The sequence below is a fragment of the Lathyrus oleraceus genome, chromosome 3 (assembly GCF_024323335.1).
Source record: "Lathyrus oleraceus cultivar Zhongwan6 chromosome 3, CAAS_Psat_ZW6_1.0, whole genome shotgun sequence".
Lineage (NCBI taxonomy): Eukaryota > Viridiplantae > Streptophyta > Magnoliopsida > Fabales > Fabaceae > Lathyrus > Lathyrus oleraceus.
In genome coordinates, this window is record NC_066581.1 from 235427539 (window position 1) to 235447430 (window position 19892).

General features: G+C 38.1%; 1 protein-coding gene across 2 annotated transcripts; it reads right to left on the minus strand.

Annotated features, from left to right (window-relative positions):
* Positions 1-321: 321 nt before the first annotated feature.
* LOC127126557 (protein DETOXIFICATION 21) lies at positions 322-11660 on the minus strand. 2 transcript variants are annotated; one of them, XM_051055501.1, is made up of 9 exons: positions 11632-11660; positions 10885-11161; positions 10108-10646; positions 9946-10032; positions 9764-9820; positions 1085-1323; positions 835-953; positions 659-745; positions 322-570 (listed from the first exon to the last, which is right to left on the minus strand). In XM_051055501.1, the coding sequence occupies exons 1-9, from the start codon at positions 11643-11645 to the stop codon at positions 487-489; spliced, it is 1503 nt and encodes a 500-aa protein (XP_050911458.1). In that variant the 5' UTR covers positions 11646-11660; the 3' UTR covers positions 322-486. The 2 variants fall into 2 exon arrangements, with proteins under 2 accessions (XP_050911458.1, XP_050911459.1); XM_051055502.1 differs by lacking the exon at positions 11632-11660 and adding an exon at positions 11281-11475.
* Between the last annotated feature and the right edge of the window lie 8232 nt (positions 11661-19892).

Genomic DNA, 19892 nt, shown 5'->3' on the forward strand with positions numbered 1-19892 from the left:
ACAAATTTATATGCTATGATCCTAATCTTCGTCAAAATCAAGTCTCTTGAAATGTCATTTTTCTAGTCCCTTCAAGATCGTTCCTCGCCCACTGATCCAATACAAGAACTAGAACCAGAACATGTACGACACAATACACATATTTGTAAACTCCCATAAATGTATGGTTTTTTCTAGTCCCTTATCCTTGACATCGACATTATCTAGTGTTCCTATTCTCTCATCTTATAGACTAGCAATTGATCATGATTGTTGGCAAACAACTGTAGAAAATAAACTTTTGGCGTTGGAAGAAAATCAAACATGGGACACAATACCACGTCAAGCTTGATTGTCACTCTATTCAAGAAGTCTATGATGACAGATTGTAAAATCATAATAATTATTTTTGGCTGCATACCAAATAGGACAACTATCCTCATTAAACTTTCTTCACTAAGTTCATGAATTTCTTCTATCTTTTCAAAACAAAACTCATGATATTATTTAGCTAGATCTATTTGATGCGTCGTCTGATTCAACATTCTCTACTACAGCCCATTTGTTAACACGATTTCGAGCAATCTCAACCTGCAAAATTCATAAGAAACTTTTAGCTTCTTCACTTCAAAAAATGAATATTGATTTCACACTCATAGAACCAAAGTAAATCAATTACCTGTTTATCCCAGTCAGTTTTAAATGTGATTGTGATAAGTATTATTGTTTGAACAAAAATTCCAAACAACATTCCAATCCAAACACCCTGCAAAAATAACACAAATTTAGCACTATCATCTAAACTTATTGAAATAATATTTAAGTTTTCACATTCTACAAAGATAAATGAATTACCTTAACTTGCAAATGGAGAAGTTTACCAAGTACTAGTCCAAAAGGAATACCAATAAGGTAATAGCTTCCTATGTTTACATATGCTACAACTTTTTGCCACCCAGCTCCAACAGAAACTCCTACATATTCACAACATTATCAATTCAATTTGGATTTTTCTGTCGTAAATGTAAAATATGAATCGTCTGATATATATCTAATAAACGAGAAATTTTGCATGTAAGAATCTGTGATGATGTTAAATATTTACCAGAGAGCACAGGCTGGACACTATTCATCAATATGGAGAATGACAACAAAGGCGATAAATCTCCAACTGCTTTAGCCACATCTGGGTTTGGTGTGAAAATGTAAGCAAGTTTTTCCTTTAAGAATAGAAAGATCAAGAATAGCACAAATCCAATGGAAAATGATGTGAGCACTGTTATAACAATGGAAAATTTTGCTGCCTTTGAACTTCCTCTTCCAAGTTCATTTGATACTCTAACGCTGCAAAATAGAAAACAAAATAAGGGTACTCACCAACATTCTACTACTTGGTAAATGCCATTGGTATTATAATTTCAACCTCTTTCATCTTTTTACTATTTGTATTATAATTGGGAAACACTTATCAATAAACTTTATTATAAAGAAAAAAATAGTTAGTGCTTATGCTTTTACACTAAATTATTACTAATGTGTTGGTGAAAACTTTGTAATAAAATGATCGATCGATCTTAATTATTAGGATTATGCGTATATGTAGTATATATAAGTTGTTATAGCAGGGCAAAAAACTTGACAGCTTATACTTAGATTGCTACACAAGAATGTAGTTACTTTATAACCAAATAATAAACTAACCAAGTGACTAACTACTTTAATCTTAACAATTTCTCCCCCTAAACTGAACATTACTATACAATCAGAACTTAGTAATTCATCTTAATATGACAAACAAGCAAATCAATCTTGACTTTATAAATCACACTTCTTTGTCTGAAAGTTGATTTGTGAGCGGAAATGAATCAACTTAACCACTCATTCTCTTGTAAGATCTCTAAGGAAGTGGATCTCATACCTATGTATTTTCACTTGCCATGAATAACTAGATTATTTGACAATTTGATGGAGGAGTTTTTGTCATAGAAAATACAGCCTGTTTATCTTGAGATTGAACATGTTAATCACGGATTCTTATAAGCCAAATGCAATGAGATGCACGAGAAGCTACTTTAAAAAGTTCAACTTCTATGATGGAATTAGTGATTGTAGCTTGCTTCTTGGATATGCAAGTGAATCTTAGTTGGTATTTCCATGTAAGAAAAATGAAAAGGTGATATTAGGCTTAGCAGTAAGCAAATAAATTAAGCCTCTTATCATTTGCATATATTGTGTTACATCAACAACATTTCCTACGTGGTATTTGGATCGAACTCTAGCCTCGATAAGGTTAGCTTCATAGTTCGACAGTAGTCGAAGATATGCATGTTGTAGTCGAAGTTTATTCTTGCATGCAGAAATATGTTAGTTTGTTGTTTAAGTTAACATGTTAAATTGGACTAATTTGTTGGATCAATTGTTTAGTATGTTAGTTGAAAGTCGGAGTTTAGTTTTCTTATAAATAACATACTAGTTCTCACTTGTCCCTCAATCTCAGATACTCCTAATCAGAGAGAGAAAGTGGTGTGATTGAGATTCAATTGTAAACATTGTTCCATAATGTGTAATTGAATCAAGAATTCAGTTTTAAACCGCTTTAATTGTTCTTTCTCTTCTCTTCTCTCTTTTCTTTTACTTTGTGGTTTTCTTGTTAATCAAGAAACCGATCATACTATATTTTCTGAGCATCACTTTCACAATAAATTGGTGTGGTGAGCGTGGAAGAGAAGATGTCGTCAAGTAAGTATAAGATCGACAAATTACCGATGTGAATGATTTTGGTTTATGGAGCTTGAAAATGCAAGCCCTACAGGTTCAGCAGGGTTTGCTAGAAGCGTTGAAAGGATCGAAAAAGATCGATGTTTCCCTAACGGAGAAGGAGAAGACGAAGATAATCGAGAAAACCCACAGTGTCATCATATTGAGCCTTGGTGATAAGGTTCTCCGACAGGTCTCGAAGGAGAAGACGGTGGCGGGTGTGTCGAGCAAACTTAAGGGATTGTATATGACAAAATCTTTGGTCAATCGTCTCTACCTGAAGCAAGCTTGTATTCATTCAAGATGAGTGAAGAAAAGTATTGGTTGAGCAACTGGATATGCTCAACAAGTTGATTCTTGATCTTGAGAATATCGACGTCAAGATTGATGATGAAGATCAAACGTTGTTGATGTTGTATGCTTTACCTATGTCTCATGCTCATTTCAAAGAAACTCTCTTATATGGAATAGATTCGTTGACCTTTGAAGAAGTTAAATCAGCCTTGTACTCTAAGGATTTGAACAAACGAAAGGAGCACAAGTCATCTTTTGTTGGTGAAGGTTTGTCCGTTAAGGGGATATTCTCAAAGAAAGGTGGTAGGTTTGACAAGAAGAATGGTAGAATTCAACAAAATTCTTATGGTGGAAATTATCCTTCTATTAGGTGTTATCATTGTAAGAAGGAGTTTCATACAAGAAAGATGTGCCTTGAACGTGAATAATCATGGTGGAAAGGGTAATGGTAATGTAGTCATTGTGCAAGATGGTTATGAATCATCTGATGTCCTGGGGGTTTCAAGAAGTGACTATAGCAAGGAGTGGATTATGGATTAAGGGTGTACTTGAAACAAGACTCCAAACAAATACTTGTTTGAGGAATTATGTGATCAAGATGGTGGATCAGTGTCGCTGAGAAACAATAAAGCTTGCAAAGTTGCATGTATTGGACATTTCAAGTTCTGGGTTGGATTTTTTCGTCTAATTCCTGCAATTTGTACGCCTCATGGGGAAGCTTTTAGAATTATGATATGTTCCCTCCTAGTTGGGTTACAGTTTTCCCCACTGAGCGGGCATAACCACTTGTTTCAAGACCAAGTTGCCTTCTCGCATCTCCCTCAACTTGACTATGGAGTTGTACCTTCTAGAGGCTCTATGTTACGTGGAAAATTATCATACATGGGTGACTTCTCTCAATTCTTCGACCAAAATCACTGAACACTCTAGTCCCTCCTTGTTTGCCTCTTGGTTAAACTGAGACTGTCACCATGAGGGTGTGCCAATATCTACGGACACCACGGCTTCTGTTATGTATACCATGGCAAACAAGGTTTACTTGGTAATAGAATTCAGGATGATGTGATATGACCATAATATTTCGTGTAGCAGTTCCGTCCATATGCTTTTGGCGTTATCAGGTTTCTTTTTCAGTCCCTGTAGAGAATTACCTTGTTTGTTGATTCCGCAAACCCATTGGCCTACGGATGTACAATGGCTATGAACTTTGTCTCTACTTCTAAATCTTGACAAAAGTAACTTATCATAGCACTGAAGAACTGGGTTCCATTGTCAGAGACAATATCTCAAGGAAGCCCAAATTTGTACATGGTTTTCTGCCACTAGAAACGGAGAACTCTTTCAGTTGTGATTTTAGAAACAACTTCCGCTTCTATCCACTTGGTGAAATGATAAACTCCCACTACTAAGATTTTATTTGGCCTTGCACCAGGGAATTGACCCAAGATATCCACGGCCCACCAGTAAAAAGGCTAGGGTGAAGTTATTGATTGTAGGAGTTCGGAGGGGGAACGATGGAGGTCAATGTACCTCTGGCATTGGTCACACTTCTTGATAAAAGTGATGTTATCCTTCATCAGGGTAGGCTAATATTTCCCCGCCCTAAGCAACTTATGGGCGATAGCCTTTTCGCCAATATGGGTGCCACATGCTCCTTTATGGATTTTGGCAAGTACTACGGTGGTTTCATGGTATTCTAGACATCGTAACATTGGAGTTCCTCTCCCTATTTTGTAAATTTTTTTCTGAGAGAATGGTGTATTGAGCAGCCTGCTTTTGAACTTTCATGGCTTCCCCCTCGTCTAGTGGGAGTTCATCCGCCTACAAGCAACACATTATGGACAACATTCAGATAGCTTTAGGAACAACTTCCATAGAGTCTCCTGGATCATTTTTCTTTTAAACACTATTGTCTTTGAGGTGGCTAGTTTGGCTAGAAGGCATGCTCTTAAGTTCTATTCGTGTGGAACATGTTCTATTTAAAAAGAAGTAAAACGAGAGGATACGTTTTGTACCTTTCGTAGATATCTTATCAACTGAGGTTCTTTAGCCTGATATTGTCTAGAAACCTGTTTGGTGACCAATTGGGAATCACTTTTGGCTTTCAGTCATGAGGCTTCCATTTTTAGGTCGATGATCATGTCGACGATGAGAGCTTTGTATTCTACTTGGTTGTTGCTAGATTTGAACTTAAACTTTAGTGCCTGATAAATCAATAAGTTGTCAGGTCCTTCCAAGACTATTCATGCGCAATTACCTTTTAGATTTGAGGTGCCATCAACCGATATTTTCCATTATGGGGTCATCTCCTCGTCTACGGATGAGCTAAATTCTACAAAAAAGTCAGTTAGAGCATGTGACTTGATCCTTTCTCTTGGGATGCATTGTATATCGTATTTTGAGAGTTTTATAGCCCAAAAGGCCATCCTTCCTACCATATCTGTCTTTTTCAAGACTTGTTGAACGAGATAAATGGTTTTCATGAAGATCTTATTCCCCTGAAAATATGGACACCACTTCCTTTGCATGACAATGATAGCCAGTTCTATCTTCTCAATATTTTGGTATTGTGCTTCGGTGCCTCTGAACACCTTGCTTACGAAGTACACATGATTTTCAACCTTATTTTTCTCTTGCACGATGACTGAGCTCATCACATGATCTGTAACAGAGAGGTAGATGAGTAATGGAGATTCCTCTCTCGGGAAAGTGAGAATGAGAGGCGACATGAGGAATGCCTTTACCCTTTGGAAATCCTCCTCGCAGTCTTCCATCCACTCGAATCTTTCTTTCTTCTTCAAGGTGGCAAAGAAAAGGAAAGTCTTGTCACTAGCACATGAGAGGAAGAAAGATAAGATGGTTAGGAGACCTGTAAATTATTGCATTTATTTGACAATGATGGGGTTTCTCATGTCGATGTCTGACTGACATTTATCTGGATTGGCCTCAATGCATCTTTTTGTCAGCATCAACCCTATGAACTTTCCAGCTTAAACTCTGAATGAGCACTTGGCGGGATTTATCCGCATATTGTACTTCCTGACTGACTGCAGGACATCCTCCAAATCTTTAGCATGGATGTTCCCCTCGTTAGTTTTCTCTATCATGCCATCAACATAGACCTTTATGTTCTGCCCAATTTGGTGGGAGAACACACTATCCATGAGTCGCTGGTAGGTGGCGCCAATATTATTAAGGCTGATAGGCATGACATTGTAGTAGTAGTTATCGTGTTTCAACATGAAGGAAGTATTTGGGGCATCAAGGGGATCCATATGAAAGTGGTTATACCCCTAAATAGGCATCCATGAAGCTCAAAATGCAGTAGCTCGAGGACCCATTGATAAGGCTATCAATGTCTGGTAGTGGATACGGGTTCTTAGGACAGGCGGTATTCAAGCTGGTGAGGTCCACACACATGCGCCACCTGTTGTTTTCTTTCTTGACTAACACAATGTTGGTCAGTCAAGTAGGGTATTTTTTTGTAATGAACCCAACGTCAAATATCTTGCCTACTTCCTCATCAATGGAAGACATATTCTCCTCGTCAACTTTCCGCTTCCTCAACGCAATTGGCTTGATGTAAGTTTTAATGGAGAGGCGATGGGTCACCACTCTTGTATCTATCTCAAGCATATCATAGGGAACCCAGACAAATAAGTCGACATTTCTAGTGAATTGGTCAATTAGTTCAGGTACCTATCTTGGTCACCTGATGTGGTGAGGGGCATATGATGACTTCCTTGAGGTCCTCAGTGGACGTGAGTCTTTCATTTTCCACGCCTAACCCGGTACCTAGAAATCAACATCTATAAGTGGGACTTAAAGGAGGGGGCACCCATATGTACAAGTTTTCCCTTTTCCATCTCCAGGCTATTATGGTAACATTCTTGAGCTATCTGCAAATCTCCTCGTATCATCCTGACTCGTCCACCAAGCATCGGGTATTTAAGGACCAGGTATCGGGTGGAGATGGCCTCCCCCAGTGCATTAATGGCAGTGTAACCTAAAATTATGTTGTAAGGCGACATGATGTCTACGACAAGGTAGCTAACTTCCATCGCCTTTGCGTCTGCTCCCTCGCCGCATGTTGTCTTTAAGGTCATGTGGCCCTTTACTTTTACCTATTCTCCCGACAATCCTATCTATGAGTATCTGAACACTTTGACCTCATTAGGATCGAGTTACAGTTTCTAAAATGCATCCCTGAATAGAAAGTCACCAGAACTCCCAAGATCTATAAAGACTCGCTTGATGTCCCAGTTGTCATGTTGTACGCTGATGACCACAGGGTTATTATCATGAGGTTTGGTTTCCATATCATCACTGTCGGAAAATGTGATGTTAACCCCTGTCTCCCTTCGTTCACCCATAAGGAAGACATGAGATATTACATTTGCATCAACCACCTATCTTACGTAATTTCTTCGGAAGGAGATGGAGCTTCCTCCACCTGCAAAACCCCTAGTTATAGTGTTTGTATAAAAACATGTAGTTTTATCATACATCCTCATGAGGAAGATAGAAGGAATGAAAGTGAAAGAGGTGTGACACGGGTTAGTTTTACTGGAGCCCCACGGTGCGTGCCACTGTACTAGTAAAAAAATACATGTGTGCATAGTCTCCCTGCAGGGAAAGGGAGACTCATAGGTCTTATTAGGTGTATAATGATTGTAGGGTGGTTAGGGCTTTCCCACAGCGACGAGAAGCCGTGTATGACAATGTTATGGTGGTTTTAGATGACCTACTCACGTGAGGTAAGAGGCTCCATGTATGAGCATTGTGCGTTGGGTGTAATGAGTAAGTTTTGATCTTTCCCTTTCTCCCGTTAGAGGAGAACTATTTATAGAGGCGTTGGTCCTAGGGTTACTTGGGAAGGATTATCTTCACTGACTCAATTGTGGACCGTTGAATTCCTATTTCCTAGGGAGACATGGACCAGCTACAGACCTTGACTCCTCTCTTTCCGAGGAACGTCTTTTCCCATGTTTTCCCATGCTTGGGCGAGAGGAAAGGAGTTGGTGCAAGGCATTAACTCATTGGAGATGTCATATGGTCGTTGCCTATTCTAGGGACTACAAAGCTCACGCCTTTATTAGGACCTTTACAAATATAACATTACATATTGCTTCATTCAGAATCTAGGATCTAAACATCTTCTTTGGCACTAGTTTTTGCATGATCTTGAGCCATGAGCAACAATTGTTCAATATCATCACATTCAACAAAATTAGCATTTTTCCTCCAACTTATACACTCATTATTGTCCAAACGTGCGACACTCGAAGAATTTTACAAACATCTTTGCGTGTCTACCTCAGTTAAACCTTCTTGATCCTCTAAGACCTCTACCATAACCATAACCTCGCCTAGAGTTAGACACCTTGAGGGCCTAATCCTCATATTTTTCCTCGTGTGTCGTAATTCTTTGTTCACGCACAAGAAGACTTTTCTACAATTCATCAAAGGATATGGTGGTGATATTATTTGATTCTTCTATGAAGCACATAACTCAATCAAATCGTGTAGTCGTAAACCTTAATATTTTCTCAACAACCAAGATTTCATGCGTCTTTTTCACATGACCATACACCTTGATGACAATTGCAAGAGTTCTTTCAAAGTAATTTTTGACAAATTCACCTCAAATCATACTAAAGATATCAAATAATTTGCGAAGAACCTGTAGTTGGTCATGTTTTACCATGGTGGATCCTTGATACTTCTTAAACATGGAGGCGCAAATGTCCTTACGATCAATGGATTGAAACAAATATTTCTTCGCCTTTAAATCTATGAGCTTTCTCTAAGAAGTAAGTTTCACTTACTCGAGTGTGGGATTCACAAGGGCAACTAGGACATCATCTTCAATCAAACTTTAATTCTCCTTCGATCGCAACAAGTTTTCCATTAGCTCTTCCCAATGATCATAAAAACCACTGGACTTTGGAATTTATGATGGTGCATAAATAGGACTTGTATCCATTGCAAGAAATTGAATTGAGAGGACAAAGCGAAAGGAAAGAAAATGAATCTTGATGAGTTCATGATAGACACTAACTAACACAACGGTTTGCAACCAATCAAATAAACAAAATTGCATTTTATGATCAAACTAGTATCGAATGGGCTTTAGATACCAATTATGTGTTATAATGATCAATCACAATTATTAGGATTATATATATATATATATATATATATATATATATATATATATATATATATATATATATATATATATATATATATATATATATATATATATATATATATATATATATATATATATATATATATAATATATATATATATATAATATATATATATATATATATATATATATATATATATATATATATATATATATATAAGTTGTCATAGCAAGTTGTACAACTTATAGTTAGCTTGTAACGCAAGAAAGTAGTTACTTCATAAACAAGTAACTAACTAACTACTTTAATCCTAACAAAGACTTGAGATCTAACTGTCTGCTTCTCTCAAAGTCTCGGATTTCGAATTTCGTAGATTTCAACATTTCATGTGTTAGATTAGTCCCTACAGAAGTTTGCTTTGACTACAAATGAATCTCTGTTAGTGACGGTGAGATTGGTCTCCCAGATTAGTTGGTCTTATGGACGGATACCAATTCCTTTCTAAAAAATTGCTATATTTTATTTTAGAACTTAGACATATTTTGAAGAATTATGAGATTGCAATAACAATTAAGTACCTAGCTGCAGCAAAGAAACCAAGAGCTATCATCATTTCCCACCCATTGATATTGAGGCTGCAAACATGACAATTTGATTATATCAACAGATTAATTTCAATATGAAGAAGCAGGTGGAAGGTGTCCCTTAATGCTAAATTTTGAAGCAAAAAAAGCAAGAATGAGAACAAGAGATGTAGTACCATATGGCCAAAGCATCAATGGAAATCTCAGCATTTTCCATGTTCCCTGTTAGAAGAATCAAAACTGTGTTGTACCATATTTCAAGACTGTAAAAAGAAACCATAGCCTTATGTCAGTCATATGAATCTTTTACTACAACAACATTTTGCTCAAACACTTACCATAACATAGCTCCAGAAGACAAAGAAAGCTTGATAACAGGCCAAAGATCTTTGAAGGCCAAAAAGGAGAAACCCTTCCATGTATCAGGACACTTTCTCATGATAAAAACAAGCTGACCCAAATTAGGTATCCAATGTGCCAAAATGATTGATGTCATTGCACCATTAAGTCCAAACTTGAACTTAACAGTTAAAAGCCATGACATAAAGACATGAATTGAAATCGAAACGGCCGCAAGGTAAGCAATAATCTTGTTCTTGCTTTGTGCTTGTAGAAACATTTGGCAAGTGAATGAGACACTGAAAGCAAATATGATACCTATTGACCATAAAGAAATGCTTCCAGCAACTTGTGCAATGTTTTTATCTTGACCAAGTGCCTCTAAAATTGGAGTGGTGAAAATGTAAATAGGAAGAAGAAGAACTGAGGTCAAGAATAAAACTATCCATGATCTTTGAAGATAAACTCCAAGCATATCGTATTGCTTTGCTCCATATGCTTGTCCACATAGAGTTTCCAACGCACTCGCCATACCCAACTACAATTTTCAATTTGCACGAAAAAATACACAAGAGTTTAGTAGATACATGCAAAATATAACAACATAAGCCTTATTAGTTGAAACAAGGTTTTTGATGTCTATATAGTACAATTGCGATTTAGGTCGCATCAGTGATATTTGATCACGATTCTCTGCAATATCAACCACAATTGTATATGCGAGTACACGAGATCATGGTTTTTGATATATGTAGATTGAAGAATAATTGACTTACCAAAACACCATTTGCAAATCTGACTAGAACAGTCATAACAAGAGAATAAGCAGCTAATTCAGTGGAACCTATGTGACCAATGAAGGATTGACTAACTACAGTGATTCCGAATGTTGAAAATCTATTGAATATGGCAGGGCCTGCTACTATCCACATCTTCTTGCTTTCTTGCCATACTCTTTTCCTCAATGGCTCTTCCTCCTCTTCTGATGTGTTTTGGTGCTGCAAGAGGCTCTTCTTGATCTCTTCTTCCATTTTCACTTCTTCTACTATAGAGCTGCAAATGGTTTAAACATTTTCATTGCACAATGTCATTTAAGTACTCGTTGATATAAAAAGAAAAAAAGTAAAGTCCACATTAAGGCTTAACATAATAACTTTGATTTGCTATCTTACAAATTTCAATGCAGATAATGTTAAAGAATCCAATATCAGATAAGATATGGCCTAAATATATATTCAGGACCATAAAATTTGTTGTGCCATCTGCTATCAGATGGTTTCTGAGCCAACTATCCTTTGTTTTATATGGATTAGTTAGATCAAATTACAATTCTAATAGATATAAAGAGATCCTTTTCCAACAAGTATTTGAATTGATATAGTAGTAAAAAAACAAAACTTTTCTAATGTTATATTTAACATCAATTTTGTTGTTATGTAAATCATGCCTTATCGAACTAAAAAACGGCAGGACGGTAACATTTTGTTTTTATATTTTTGTCTGAGACACAAACAGAAACACACCGGCTATTCTCCATAATGATACACAAGTGGACAAACTAGACATGATGAATGAACCTGCTCCACTATATTGTTAACAACCTTACATTCAATTCTCCATCATTCTATTGTTTGACTTTTCACATGATTGCACGGCTCATTTGTAAGAGAATGTGACATGTATCTATTCTAAAGAAATAAAATGACTTTATGGTAGCAGTATATAATTACCTTGGGATGCCAATTTTAAGAACTATCTTTGGCAGGACCATATGACCAGTTGGCTGCCATTAACTAGTGAAAAATATGGTATAATAGTTTTTTTTAGTTTAATTGATAGTGTACTGTAGATTACACTTTTAGTATTCAGATTCTGTCTTATCTGCGAGGCATTCAACAGGAACCGTGAAACGGGTGAACAATCATTTATCAGCATTTTGTTTTTGACTTATTTGTGAGTGTTAGAAGTTATAAATTATTGTTTTGTAGAATAAGTTGTATTCGATTAGGTGTGTCCGATCTAGTCGAAGTAGGAGTCAGATATATTCGACAAAGTCGAATATAACATATAGTTGTCGTGTAGAAGCTAAAATATAACTTTATATATTTTGGGTTTGGGTTGTATGTTTTGGCATTGAGCCTTGATCGCGTATAAATAGACACGACGTTGTATAGTTTTACACAATTAACAGTTTATCAGATTTACAAGTTTTAAAATATGTTTTCTAATTCTCTCCTATTTGATTTTCTCCTTCTTCTTTATTCTTCTTGAAATCCTAATTGTTCCATTTGTTACAATAAATTGGTATTAGAATCGGGTTACGATTCATAGAGAATCAGTAATGGCAAACGGAAACACAACACCAATGCAATTTGCAGCGAATCTATTGATTTTCAAAGAGGAGAACTACAAGATGTGGGTTGCGCAGATGAAGGTCATCTTCAGATTTCAAGATGTGGTTGAAATCGTGAACGATGGAGTACTTGCGTTGGAAGAGAATGCGAATAATGTTCAGCAAACTTGACACAAGGAACGAAGAAAGAAAGATGCAAAAGCTTTGTTCTTGATCCATCAATGTGTGGATCCTAACGTGTTTGAGAAGATCATTGAAGAATAAACATCAAAAAGAGCATGCAATAAGATAAAGAATTTGTACGGCGGAAATGAAAAATTAAAGAGGGTGAAATTGCAGACGCTGAGAAAGCAATTTGAGATGACTCAAATAAAAGAAGATGAGTCAGATTCAGAATTCTTTACGCGTGTGGTATCACTAACAAACTAGATGAAGACGTGTGGTGAATCAATCAACGATTCACAGAAGATTGAGAAAGTGTTGAGATCTCACACTATAAATTTTTATTACATTGTAGTATCTATTGAAGAGTCTAAGAATCTAGTTGAGATAAAGTTAGAAGAGCTTCAAGCTTCATTAGAGACTCATGAGATGGGGATGAAGCAGAGGAACTCAGAAAGGGAGAAGGTGGCTGAACAAGCACTACATTCAAGATTCATCAAGAAATCTGGAAAATAAAAGGCGAACAAAGAAGGAATCTTGCTAATGATGAGAAGTCAAGCAAGAATTCAAAGAATCACTTTGATTCAGTCAAGAAAGTCATGGGAAACAAGTATTCGAGAAAGAAAATTGACATGAAGGAGGTGCAGTGTTACAACTGTCAAGGACTTGGTCATTATGCTCGAGATTGTAGAAGAAAGAAGGAATCTAGAGTAAAAGATGATGACGAAATATAATATGCACATGCTGAAGAAAGCGACTCTGATGATATGTGTAACACCCTTCTAAATACCCCAATTATTTAATTAAAATAACAATGTGTCAATCAGAGTAATATGCAATCAAGGGTGTCACACAGTTAATTCACACCAATCACCAATATAACGGTCATGCTCTTTTATTAATTCAAAACATAAGCATTTGCATAAAACGCAGCGGATAGAAATCTCATCAATCATGTAAAACATGTAACATATTACATGTGAAATTATTCAAAAAATAAAAACATCCCGTCCCGATGTTACATCTATCAGAGCACGACCCACTAAGGAGACTACACTAGACTCCAAGCATTAGCTTCTACTCAACTCATTGCTCGTTACCTGAAAAATAGTTGTAAGGGTGAGTTCCTCAATCGATATAATAAGTATTATAAATTATCATGTCATGTTAAGTAAATAACACATTTCATCACCCAAATCAGATTACACATTCAGCAACGGCAATATCAACTCAATCGTACTCATACTCAATGCCAACACAACCACACGTATAATATTGGAATACATCCATTCATATTATACGCCATACATACATTATGCAATGAGACTCCACACATGCGGTACCGACTATTCTTGAACATATAGTTCAAGCTCACCGATCAAATCCAGATACGGCTACTAAGCTCACTAGTCCCACTCATTTGAGACCTAGTGACTCACTCACTAATTCCTCACCATGGGAATTAGCTACAGCCCCAAAGGCTATGCTATGCACACTAATCATCTAGCATGCAGACATCAACAACAAATCTACAATAATTCACTCACTAATTCCTCGCCATGGGAATTAGCTACAGCCCCAAGGCTATGCTATGCACGCTAATCATCTAGCAAATGCAACATCAACAACAATCCACAATGGACACATGCTCACACTCTAAGCCATACAACAGCCCATTCACAAATACATGCATACTATATACATTCGCAACGTTATGCATATCATCATACATCATCAACACATTTGTCAAAACATCATATCATCTCAAATAAATGAACACAGTATTAGCACACTCTACTAATACCTATACTGCTCAGAACAGCGGGAAATAATCCCTACCATATCACACACTGATATAGGCAACCACAAATTAGGCACACAACATTTAAACTAACAATTTTTCCACTCTGCAACAGCGTTAACCGGTTAACGCCCTGGGTTAACCGGTTAACGCAGGCAAAACACGCTTACTGCCCAAAACTTAACAGTGTTAACCGGTTAACGCCCTGGGTTAACCGGTTAACGCAGGCAAAACAGCACTAATTCTCAACTCGTAACAGTGTTAACCGGTTAACACCCTGGGTTAACCGGTTAACGCAGACAAAACAGTAGTTCCTGCGCTAACACAAAGCAGAATGCAGAATTCTCCGCATTTTCCGCCGTTAGAGGACTTCCGGACCTCCGATTCCAATTCCGTAAAAAGCTATACGTTAGGGAAATTACAACACACTCAATTACAGGTTCAATTTCAGTTTTTTTACACAACATATCCATCACAATTTTCAGCATTCGACAATCCCAAATTAGGGTCAATTCAACGGTTTATCACTACCCATTACATGCTAACCCATAATACCCATTAAACGACGATAACCCCCCTTACCTGAGTTAATCCGGCAACTTTGAGCTTTCAAGCTTTTCCGTTCTCCAACCCTTGCTCTCTAGCTCTTCCTCTTGCTCTGCCTCTTTCAGCCGCTTCTCTGAGTTTCACGTGAAAACCTTATTTTCCAAAATGAACTCTTTTTTTTTACTTATTCCAGCTTATATATATTTTCAAATAATTATTATTCCAATAATAATAATAATTCAATAATTCCAAAATAATAATAATAATAATCCAATTATCTAATTAAGTTAATAAATATATTATTAACTTAATTTAAATAATTACCATATTATTATCGGGGTGTTACAACTCTCCCCCACTAAAAGAGTTTTCGTCCTCGAAAACATACCTCAAGCGAACAACTCTGGGTAAGACTCCTTCATCTTACTCTCCAGTTCCCAAGTCACATTGCCACCTGCTGGTCCTCCCCAAGCTACCTTCACCAAGGCAATCTCTTTACCCCGCAACTGCTTCAACTCTCGATCCTCAATCCTCATAGGTGATGTTTCAACAGTCAGGTTATCTCTCACCTGTACATCATCTATTTGGACTACATGCGACGGATCATGAATGTACCTCCTCAGCTGAGACACATGAAAAACCTCATGCAAATTCGCAAGCGACGGCGGTAAAGCGATACGATAGGCTACCTCCCCTATCCTCTCCAAAATCTGATAAGGACCAATAAATCGAGGTGTCAACTTTTTCGACTTCAAAGCTCGCCCAACACCAGTTATCGGAGTAACACGAAGAAAGACATGATCTCCCTCTTGAAACTCAAGTGACTTCCTCCTCTTATCATGATAACTCTTCTGACGACTCTGAGCAATTCTCATCTTCTCCTGAATCATCTTAATCTTTTCCGTAGTTTGTTGAACAATCTCCGGTCCAACCACAGCACTCTCACCGGACTCATACCAACATAAAGGTGTCCGACATCTCCTACCATACAAAGCTTCAAACGGTGCCATACCAATGCTCGAATGAAAACTATTGTTGTAGGTAAACTCAATCAAAGGAAAATAACAATCCCAAGCACCTCCCTTTTCCAAAACACAAGCCCTCAAAAGATCCTCCAGTGACTGAATCGTCCTCTCAGTCTGACCATCAGTCTGCGGATGATATGCAGAACTCAATCTCAGCTTAGTTCCCAAAGCCCTCTGCAAACCTTCCCAGAACTTCGATGTAAATCTAGGATCTCTGTCTGAAACAATACTCGACGGAATACCATGCAAACTTACAATCTTCTCAATATACAACTCGGCTAATCTCTCTAACGGATAATCCATTCTGATCGGAATGAAATGAGCCGACTTCGTCAATCTATCCACAATCACCCAAATAGCTTCAAAATTCTTACTTGTCCTCGGCAACCCAGAAACAAAATCCATACTGATACTATCCCACTTCCACTCTGGAATAGCCAACGGTTGCATTAGCCCAGACGGCTTCTGATGCTCAATCTTTGACTTCTGACAAGTCAAACAGGAATAAACAAAACTCGCAATTTCTTTCTTCATTCCCGGCCACCAAAATAACTTTTTCAAATCATGATACATCTTCGTAGCTCCAGGATGAATACTCAGGCCACTACGATGTCCTTCTTCAAGAATACTCTTCTTAAGTTCGATAACATCCGGAATACACACCCGATTACCAAATTTCAAAACATCATTCTCATCAACTCTGAATTCACCACCTTGACCTTGATTCACTAGAGTCAACTTATCAACCAAAAGCACATCGGATTTCTGACCCTCTCTAATCTCATCCAGAATACCACTCGTTAACTTCAACATTCCCAATTTAACACTATTGTGAGTACTCTCACACACCAAACTCAAGTCTCTAAACTGCTCAATTAAATCCCATTCTCTAACCATTAACATAGACATATGCAATGATTTCCGACTCAATGCCTCAGCCACTACGTTTGCTTTACCCGGATGGTAATTCAAACCAAAGTCATAATCCTTCAGAAATTCTAACCATCTCCTCTGCCTCATATTCAGCTCTTTCTGATCAAACAAATACTTTAAACTTTTATGGTCACTGAAAACCTCAAATCTTGACCCATACAAGTAATGCCTCCATAATTTCAGAACAAATACCACAGCTGCCAACTCTAAATCATGTGTCGGATAGTTCCTCTCATGAACCCTCAGTTGTCTCGAAGCATAAGCTATAACCTGCTTATTCTGCATCAACACACCACCCAAACCCAACAATGAAGCATCACAATAAACCTCAAATGGTTCCGACGAACTCGGTAATATCAGAATAGGAGCAGTAGTCAACCTTCTCTTTAACTCTTGGAAACCTTCTTCACATTTTGAGTCCCAAACAAATGCTTGCCCCTTTCTAGTCAACATCGTCAACGGTAACGCCAACTTAGAAAATCCCTCAATGAACTTCCTAAAATAACCAGCCAATCCCAGGAAACTGCGAATCTCAGCAACAGACTTCGGAGCTTCCCACTTAGACACCGCTTCTATCTTAGAAGGATCAACAGCAACACCACCTCTTGAAATCACATGACCAAGAAAACTAACCTCTTCTAACCAAAATTCACACTTTGACAGTTTAGCAAATAACTTCTTTTCTCGGAGAACTTCTAAAACCACTCTCAAATGCTCAGCATGCTCTTCTCCAGATTTCGAATACACCAAAATGTCATCAATAAACACCACAACAAACTTATCTAGGTACGGATGGAAAATCCTATTCATATACTCCATAAATACTCCAGGCGCATTAGTCACACCAAAAGGCATTACAGAATACTCATAATGTCCATACCTTGTTCTGAAAGCAGTCTTCTGAATATCCTCAGTTTTCACACGTATCTGATGATACCCAGATCTCAAATCTATCTTGCTGAACACACTCGTACCAACCAATTGATCCATCAAATCATCAATCCTCGGCAAAGGATACCGATTCTTGATCGTCACTTTATTCAGTTGCCTGTAGTCCACACACAACCTCATAGTACCTTCTTTCTTCTTAACCAATAACACTGGTGCACCCCACGGTGACACACTCGGACGAATAAATTTCTTATCCAACAGATCTTCCAGCTGGCTCTTCAATTCAGTTAACTCAACAGCAGACATACGGTACGGAGCCATCGATATCGGTCTAGTACCAGGTACCAAATCAATCGAGAACTCAACTTCACGCTCTGGCGGCAATTCATTCACTTCTTCAGGAAACACATCAGGAAAATCACACACCACGGCTAGATCACAAATCACCAGTTTATCTTTAGCCTCCAAAGTCGCTAACAGCATAAACAACTCTGCCCCATCTGCTACTGCCTCATCCACTTGTCTCGCTGATAGAAACAAATCCTTTCCTTCCTCAACCTCAGGAAATATCACAGTCTTATCAAAACAATTGATAGAAACTCGGTTAAACACCAACCAGTTCATACCCAGGATAACCTCAACCTGTACTAGTGGAAGACACACAAGGTCCATTCCAAAGTCTCTACCAAAAATACTCAAAGGACAGCTCAAACAAACTGAAGTAGTAGTCACTGAACCCTTTGCAGGAGTATCAATCACCATACTACCATGCATCTCAGATATTTCTAACTTAAGTTTCACAGCACAATCCAAAGATATAAAGGAATGAGTAGCACCGGTGTCAATAATAGCTACAAGAGGAAAGCCATTAATATAACACGTACCTCGGATCAAACGATCATCTGCAGAAGTCTCAGAACCCGATAAAGCAAAGACCTTGCCTCCCGACTGGTTCTCTCTCTTCGGCTTAGGACACTGTGGACTGATATGACCCACCTCTCCACAGTTGAAACAAGTTACAGTCTTCAACCGGCACTCTGCAGCCAAATGACCACCTTTGCCACACTTGAAACACTTCATCTCAGTACTGGTACACTCATGGACACGATGTCCAGCCCGACCACATCTATAACACTTAGCAGGGGCACTGGAGTCTCCCCCACTAGGCCTCTTCATCCCACTCTGCTTCTGAAAACCTTTGCCAGCTGCATACGGTTTTCCACGATCATTCTGATTCTTGCCTTTCCTATCAACCCTTTGCTGATAGCTCTCAGCTCTGGCTTTGGAATCCTGTTCAAAAATCCTGCAACAGTCAACCAAGTCAGAAAACACTCTGATCCGCTGATATCCAATAGCCTGTTTGATCTCGGGACGCAACCCGTTCTCAAACTTCACACATTTCGAAAATTCTCCAGCAGCCTCACTATAGGGAGTGTAATACTTCGACAGCTCTGTAAACTTAGCAGCATACTCAGTAACCGACCGATTGCCCTGCTTCAATTCCAAGAACTCTATCTCTTTCTTTCCTCTGACATCTTCTGGAAAGTACTTCCTCAGGAATCTCTCTCTGAACACAGCCCAAGTGATCTCAGCATTTCCAGCAGATTCCAACTCAGTGCGGGTAGCAACCCACCAATCATCAGCTTCCTCTGACAGCATATGCGTACCGAACCTGACCTTCTGGTTATCGGCACACTCAGTTACTCGGAAGATCCTCTCGATCTCCTTCAACCACTTCTGAGCGCCATCTGGATCGTATGCTCCCTTGAACATTGGAGGATTGTTCTTCTGGAACTCACTCAATTGACGAGCAGCTCCCATTCCCACAACATTCGGATTCCCTCCAAGTACTCCAGCTAGCATACCCAGAGCCTCAGCAATCGCAGCATCGTCTCTACCTCTTCCAGCCATCTCTATTCTGAAAACCCAACAAGCCAAACAATAAGTACTGATAGGGTTACACAACACCTATCCCGTACAGGGAAACAGAATAATTACGACTCGACTCGACCGACTATGCTCTGATACCACTAATGTAACACCCTTCTAAATACCCCAATTATTTAATTAAAA